The sequence below is a fragment of the Gastrolobium bilobum genome, unplaced genomic scaffold, assembly GCF_033153095.1.
Source record: "Gastrolobium bilobum isolate Gb01-03AN ecotype WA unplaced genomic scaffold, APGP_CSIRO_Gbil_v1 utg18308, whole genome shotgun sequence".
Taxonomy (NCBI): Eukaryota; Viridiplantae; Streptophyta; class Magnoliopsida; order Fabales; family Fabaceae; genus Gastrolobium; species Gastrolobium bilobum.
In genome coordinates, this window is record NW_026897613.1 from 346,021 (window position 1) to 354,629 (window position 8,609).

An 8,609-nucleotide genomic window follows, 5' to 3' on the forward strand; every position below is an offset into this window, starting at 1 on the left:
TTATTAATTCCTAAAAATATTGAAATTAATGTTTCTCATGTTATAGGAGATAAATTTTATTTTTTATACACACATAAAAATATGTTAGACCCATACATAAAAATATGTTAGACCTATATTTTTCTTTTCTTTCTCTTTTCTTTACATGGCCTTACATAGGAACCACATATTTTAATATATTATAAGAGATAAAATTATATCCTATCGAAACATTAATTCCAAAACTATTTAGTAACATTAAATAAATAAATTATTAAATCCAATTTCATGAGATATCAAGTTTTGACTTTAATTGAAGATGCGAGCCAACAATGAACAAACTGCACACCTCACTTTAAACCTTTTGTATATCTTCCGGAAATGAACAACAACTTGGATGGACTTTGCTAAAAGAAGGGCTTTGTCGGGAATGGAACAGGTAGATATAATTCACGGCTCACAATTTTCTTCATTGGTGTGCGCAGCACCACAGGTAAAACATTGGGATGGCCCACTATTCACAAATCTATGTATCCACTGGTAAATAGTAATGTGATCATAATGAAATGAAGCTAGAGGCACTATCATTGGACGGTCATAACATGCGAAGTTTAAAAGTATAGTTGTTGGTCATCCAAAATATGATGATAAACAACTCAAAGTCAACTGCGCACCTTCTCTTAAACAACGGACGCATCACCACAGCAACATGCACAACCAATAATATAATGAGCAGTTACCTCCGGTCTTGAGGTACATAATTTGGAGCAGAATTATAATATGAGCACTTGCCCTTGCAGATTACAATAAGCCATTACATTCACACTGATCAGATAATTTTTTTCATTAACCTTCCTCCCAGTCAACGTCGTCCTCCTCCTCATCATCTGGTGGAACATCATCAGCTTGAACATTCAAGTCATTGACCTTGTAACCTTCATTTCCATTGCCTTTACAAATACACCCAGAGCATAAATGAGCGGACACAAATAACATTATCAACCAAAGGAAAAAGAAACTAAAAAAAGGAGGAAAAGAGTTACTAACTAAAAAAGGAAAATTCAGAAGGGGACCACGTCAATATTAACACAACATACAAAGAAATTTTTAATTTTTTTTTAATACTTCTGATGACAGTCAACTCTGAAAAAAAATACTTTTCAGATCAATAATAATAAACAAGCTCCTACATCTAGTTCTCATATATAAGGTTTCCTGAGGCTGAGGTGGCCAGGAAGAGGAAGTCAGGAATATATTATAATTAGTTTCAAGTAAAATACACTTCCATTTATTGAGTTCTACAAAGCTTATGAAAATCCCCCTTTTAATTTTTGAAATTACAATGAAGTCCCCTATGTGAAATTTTCAAAAGACAAATGCTTCCTATGCAATTCTTTTAGCATTGAAGATTTTAAAAGATTTCTTAAAAGGTATAGTGAAGATTCATATTTTAGTTCCGCATTCCAAAAAGGTACTGAAAATCAATTTCACACCAAGTATGGGAACAACGACCCCCCCCCCCCCCCCCCCCCTTCTCTCTCTCTCTCTCTCCTCCTGCTCTTCTATGTGAAAATTTCAAAAGACAAAATACCTCCTATGCAATTCTTGAACATTGGAGATAGGAGATTTTAAAAGATTTCTTAAAACATGTTTGGAATGGTACGTACTCAAATCCTCTCTGCGAGCTATCCAAGATTGATAACTATGATTAGTAATCACATTAATGTTTAAAATTTATGACATCTTTATATTTCAATTTTTTAGTGGGGAGAGGGGACATCAAACATAGATTTGCAAACATCAGCAATCATATATGCAGGGATGAAAGATTTAAACTTTAAGAACCCAAACTTCAGACTAAACACATTCAAAAAATAGTGTACCTCCAATTGGAGCCTCCGCCCACTCAGTACCATCATCATCTTCCTCATCATCCTCGCGTTTTGATTTCATGCCAACTTGACGATTGGAAGTACTGCTAGAAGGATCATCTGCTGCATGTGTATTTGACAATTGATTTTTTGCAGCTTCTTCCATTTCATGTTGTTGCTTAAGAAAAGCAGCATAATAAGCCTTAATATATTCATCCTATAAAAACACAAAAGGAAAAAGAAAAATCTTTAGTGAACAAAAACTTTCTCATGCCATTGGAAGGCAGGGGAAAGGAACTCAACAAAAAGAATCAAAACATAAAGAAACTAACAGTTCATCTTATTTTACGAACCTGTATATTTTTATTATCATCATGCTCAACCATTGACTTCTTGTCATCCGTGTATTGTGTTGCTGCAGAAGCTGAAGTCCCATCCATCTTTGTCTCCTGCTTCACCTCTCCACGTTGTTCCTTTGTAAGATTCATCCCTGATGTAATCATCCATGGAGGCAAAACCTTTAAAGATGCACTTTCATTTTCAGACTTAACACCCTCTCCTTTAACCTCGGTACCATTGAAGTCAACAACAACCTGTCCACATCCATCGATAGACAACTTCACATTAACAACTTTGTAAGGTGAATATGCCCAATGCTAAAATTTAAAGCTGCATAGAAGATTCATTATAATATAACTTGAAAGCAACACAAGCACCGTCCTTCGTATTCATTCACTAGTCACTTGCAACAGAAAATAGGGAGAAAGAAAAACAGACATTGAACCAAGATAATCAAGCAAGTTGGCAAGTATTTTCATGATACACTGGAGACACGGACTTCCAAGTTACCACCTCACAAACACAAATCCTATTTACATTCATGTCATGCCAATTTACGGCATGCTCTAGTTTGTAAACAGAGCAGTGGTTGGTTGGAAAAAGGGAAACCATCGGAAGGAGGACTCTCTCTTCTGTTCTTTTTTTTTGTGATTATGTAAATCAATACAGAAGTATTCTTTTTCATTTTCTCTTCTCTATTCTCAACTCTTTAAAGAGGGCGAACCGGCACAGTGGTAAAGTTGTTGCTTTGTGACTGAAAGGTCATGGGTTCGAATCCAGGAAACAAACTATTTGCAATTATGTAAAGGTAAGGCTGTGCACAAGGATTGCCCTTAGGGGTGTAAATGGGCTCGGCTGGCCCAGCCCAGCCTACGGCCTGGCCTACATTGAGCCCAGCCCAGGCCCAGCCTTTCAGAAAAGTAGAGTAGGCTTAGGCTTATAAAAAAACTTTTTTAATAAATAGGCCATAGGCCAATTTTGTCAAGCCCGGCCTACAGCCTTGTAGGCTGGCCTATTTAATTTATTAAAATAAAATAATAAAATAATATTTATTTTATGTGACAAAGACACAAAGTACCAAATACCAATATCTCTTACTTTTTGTGCTATTTTATTTTATGAAAGGAAAACTTGTCTAATGTCTCCAAATTTTACATGTTGTTGCAGCTTAATACCATGGAGCAATGGGTACCTTGCTGGATTATGATGTTACTGATGAAGATCTTTCAATATTACTCTTCTTTTCCTTGTCTTGATGGTGGTTTAAAGATTTTTAGATGAATGACATTCTCTTGTAGACTTTATTTCAGCATCCAGTAATTGTATTTTCTTTATTTTTCTCATTTCTTTGACTTTATTCCTCTATGATATACATTCTAGAGCTGAGGTATTATGTTGACTCTTTCTTGTTTGTCATTTTTTTCTTATGAGAAGTACTAGTGCATGCATGAATAGAACTTTCTTTGCTCTATACAATTATTTTTTTGCTTAGTATATATAGTGGAGAGATTGATGAGGATGTAAATCACAGAATCAGAGCAGGGTGGATGAAATGGCGTAGTGCATCTGCATTTCTGTGTGACCGCAAAATTCCCCTGAAGTTAAAAGGAAAATTCTATAAAACGGCAGTACGACCGGCAATGCTATATGGAGCGGAATGCTGGCCAGCACATAGGCAACATGAGCATAAGATGGGAGTAGCAGAGATGAGGATGTTAAGGTGGATGTGTGGGTACACAAGGATGGATAAGATAAGAAATGAAGATATTCGACGAAAGGTCGGAGTAGTACCGGTAGCCGAGAAGATGAGAGAACATAGATTGAGGTGGTTTGGGCACGTGATGAGAAGACCCATGGATGCTCCTGTAAGAACAGAAGTTTGTTACCAAGAGCTAAACACAAAAAGAGGCAGAGGTAGGCCGAAGCTTACTTGGGAGAAAGTAGTAAAACAAGATTTAATGGAGTGGGATATAGATTGGCGGACAGTATGTCTTAGAAAGGAATGGAGAAAAGCTATAAGTATGGTGGAGGGTTAGACTCGCTGTTATTCCTATGTTCCAGATGGTCCTTTTTTAGTCCTTTTCCCCTTCATTTCCCCCACTTCTTCTTGTCCCTTTCTTTTTTACTTTTATTTATTTATATATACATATATTTTTATTTCATTTTATTTTATTTTACTATTTTATTTGTGTATTTTTATTTATTTATTTATTTATTTTTTATTTTATTTTATTTTTTTACTTGTTTTCAACCGTTTTGTATCTTTCATGTGGGTTCATCTACCACCGACCCCAATTAATTTAGGATAAAGGTGTTGTTGATGTTGATGTTGATGTTAGTATATATAGTGGGAGGCCTACAAGGCCTGTAGGCCATGTCAGACTTTCTTATTTCTGAAAATGGGCCGGGCTTGCCCTACAAATAAAGCCTTTAATAGGCCAGTAGGCTAGATCGGCTGAATTTTTTTTGACGTAAGCTTGGGCCAGGATGGCCAAAGCCCAGCCCAGCCAATTTACATTGCCCTCACCCCACCCTCGCTAATCGGGGTTTAATGGGGAGTGGTTTTTTTGTTTCTCAGCTCTTTCAATATGAGAATTCAGACTCTGTTTTGAGGTTCATAACAACCTGTGATTCCTTGATCCATTATAACTTTCCTTTGCATTTGGTGATCAAATAATGCTGATATATTTTATTATAAAAAAAGGGATAGTGCTGATAGTTATTTTGTCTACTTATGTATTATTACTTTGATGAATTTGAATCTCTAGGTTATATTTCAGAGCATGATTTTTTTTTGGGTAAAATAAGAAATATTATTAGAGAGAAATGAGGGAATGTACAACTATGAAGAGGATAATATATGGAAGTGGATCCTCTCATGTTAAATAAAACATGACATGGTTATGTGAGGGAATCATAACCATACAAAGGTGGATGAATGATGATAAAGGAAGAGAGATAAAATATATCGAAATAGTTAGTTACAAAATCATCACCGTTGATTTACCTTTATGTGGTTGTGATTTCCCCACATGACCATGTCATATTTTATTTAACATGAGAATATCCATTTCTGATAATATATCATCCAAAACAAAGAGAGGAAGAGAACCAACAAGAAAATTGAAAAAAGAAAAGAATGGAGCAAGATTGCCGATTCTCTCACATGCCAGAAATGATATCTTCCTTTAAAATAGGAGAATGTTACCTTAGTATCTCCACTGTAAGGCATTGGTGCTCCATTATATCCCAGCTGAGAAATTTTTGAATCACCAGCATTGATATCTCCGTTAGCTGCACGCCCAGCAGCACTAGCTCTAGCTTCCCACGCTTGAAGACTGCCAAATTCTGGAACAGGCATGTCTTTTACCCAACTGACTTGGTCCATTAAAGGCTTGAGCTGTACCTGCACTACCACAAGAAGTACAACAGTCATCACATGCAAATTAAATTGTTGGCCAGTAGCAACAAATAATAAAGGTTATATTATTGCGTAAAGTCTAGCAATATATCATGATATTCAAATGAGATTAATGATGCTTATAGGCATGGTAGTCAAAATCATGAGTACAATCATAAACTGGCCCGAGTTTATGCCTCTAATCAGTAGTCACCCCAACAAAATCTACTCAAAATATACACTCGCATGGAATAAAACTGCTGGTCAACACTAATAAAGTTGTTGACGTCCACTCCAGTACATGACTGGAAGGTTATCTGGCTATCTTAGGCCATTTGTAAAGGGGATCATACGTTGGAGTTGGACCAGCATAACCAATCTGTCCATTAAAGTTTGGGCACCAAAATGCTGCGTTTAATCTTGAACGGGAAGCAATTTCATTCCTCTGATCCTCTCCCAATTGGGACTATCCTAGAACGAGATAGGAGAATGGAAAACTGGGATGCTGCCTCCTGGTTCTTTCTTCTTTCTGATTTGTTCTAGTTTGTAACTTCCCAATGGCTAGTACAGTTAAGAGTTTCTTATATTGGTAAGATGGAAGAGTTAAATTTAGTTTTTTTGTCTTTGTCTCAGGCAGTGATTATCGTTTAGCAATCACAGAGATAAAATAGATTGAAACACATGAAACCTAAAACGCAATTATACAGGGGAGTCCTTATTTATTTATGTATTTGATTTTTGTTCAATATAGTGGCAGACAATTCCAAAGTGAATTATTATCATTGAGTTGGTTTTCTTATCCTATAAGTGTTGACGAAATATCCTATGGGATTTTATGATCTCCAAAAAAATATTTTTTTCATAATAAAATAACTTCCAAAATATCTTACTATCATTTGGTTAATATTGCTTGTTTGTTTTTTTGGGTGTTTGGGCCAAGTGTACAACTTTAGCTAGCACTTCGTAAATTTGGTTTTTGTTGCAATCCCTAGTTTTCAGCATCTAGAATGTTTTATTTTTCCTCCTTAATCTTAGGAGTTTGTTTCGTTATTTGTTATTTAAATTCCTAGGATTAGTTTGTTTCTGATATTTTTCCTGTTTAGTTAAAATAGGATTCAGTTTTCTAGTTTTATCTCTTTCCCTGATTATAGGGATTTGTTGCACTGGAATATTTCTGGTGTCTATTTATTGTACGTTTTTTTTTCTTTTAGTTTTAATGGAAAAACTGGTTCCATCATTCAAACTTTCTATATGGTATCAAAGCTTGATTTTTAAGGGACTGATCCACCCATGGCTACCAATGTGCCACTCTTTGGCACCATGAGAGCCTACCAAACTACTTCTTCCAATACCACCGGTACAAATACCACTCCAACAACAACCCCACTCAATGTTTCAGCATCAAACCAAACCAACAACAACTCAGCAGCTGTCATTACCAACGATAGTCCAGCATTAGTCATCACTGGTCATCGATTCAATGGAGACAATTATTTGTTGTGGTCACGCAGCGTTCGTATGTTCATTGGAGGCCGTGGCAAGGGAGATCATCTCACCGGTACGGGTGATGCTGCTCCTCTGGAAACCAGTCATCCACAATACAAGAAGTGGTCCATTGAAAATAACCTTGTGATGTCTTGGTTGCTGAATTCCATGGTGCCTGAAATAGCTGAAACATACATGTTGTGCTCCACAGCCAAGGAAATTTGGGATGGCGTGAAGGAAGCCTTCTCTAAGGAAGATAACACAGCTGCCTTGTTTCACATCAAGGGGATTCTTCGTGATCTCAAACAGGAGGACAAGGATGTCACCAGCTATTATAATTCACTCCTAAAATTCTGGCAACAATTGGATCTTTATGATCAACATGAATGGACTACTCCAGCCGATACTCTTCAGTATAAGAAAATTGTTGAACAAGACCGCACCTACAACCTTCTTTTGGGACTCAATCCAATCTATGATGGAGCTCGCAGCCGCATCATGGCCACTCGCCCTCTGCCATCCTTGCGAGAAGTTTTTTCTGAATTAAAGTGGGAAGAAAGCCGCAAAGTTTTGACCAATAGCATCCCAAAAGTTGATGCACCTTTGGAAGCAGCAGCCTTTGTCTCTAGACCCAACAATGCAGACTCCAGACCTAGGCGAAATGGTAAGCTCTGGTGTGACCATTGCAACAGAACTGGGCATATTCGGGATACATGCTGGAAAATCCATGGCAAGCCAGCTGATTGGAAGCCAAGACAAAACAGAGACTTTAATCATGTTGCTGCAGTTGTAGAAGATGTTCCGCAAGCAAAATCCGAAGGCCATACATTTACAAGGGAACAAGTGATAGCCATACAACGCATGCTGCAAGATTGCAATAAGGACAAATCTAATCCCTCATCTGATAGTCATCAATCAGGTACATTCCATACAGCTCTCCAATCCGATCTTGATAAATGTGATTCCTGGATGGTAGATTCTGGGGCTACAGATCATATGACTGGTAATTCCTCTCTTCTTTCTGAATACTTTCCCATTTTCGAGGCAAAATCAGTAAAAACAGCAAATGGAGGCTTAGCCAAGGTTCACGGAATTGGTGTTGTTCACCTATCGTCAACCATATCTTTAACTGGAGTTCTCTACGTTCCATCTCTTACCTGCAATTTAATTTCTATTACCAAATTGACCAAGGATTTAAAGTGCACAGTCAAATTTACCCACGTTGATTGTATTTTTCAGGATTTGGCATCGGGGAGGACGATTGGCAGTGCTAGGGTCTCTAATGGTTTATATCAACTTTACACAGCCGCGGTTATGAAGACTCAAGACAGCACATTTGCAGCAACTAGCAATTTGAATAAGGCTCTTTTATGGCATTTTAGATTAGGGCATCCAAACTTTCAATATATGAAAAAGATGTACCCTTCTTTATTTAATGAGAATTCGAATTTTCCTTCATGTGATATATGTCAACTTGCAAAACAAACTCGGTCTCATTATCCCTTACAAATGCATGTTCCTTCTAAACCATTTGC

At 36.9% G+C, this 8,609-nt stretch overlaps 1 protein-coding gene across 1 annotated transcript; it reads right to left on the minus strand.

Annotated features, from left to right (window-relative positions):
• Positions 1-290: 290 nt before the first annotated feature.
• LOC133308593 (uncharacterized) lies at positions 291-8,224 on the minus strand. Its single transcript, XM_061509232.1, has 5 exons — positions 8,182-8,224; positions 5,398-5,600; positions 2,204-2,443; positions 1,863-2,067; positions 291-929 (listed from the first exon to the last, which is right to left on the minus strand). The coding sequence occupies exons 1-5, from the start codon at positions 8,222-8,224 to the stop codon at positions 826-828; spliced, it is 795 nt and encodes a 264-aa protein (XP_061365216.1). The 3' UTR covers positions 291-825.
• Positions 8,225-8,609: the final 385 nt, after the last annotated feature.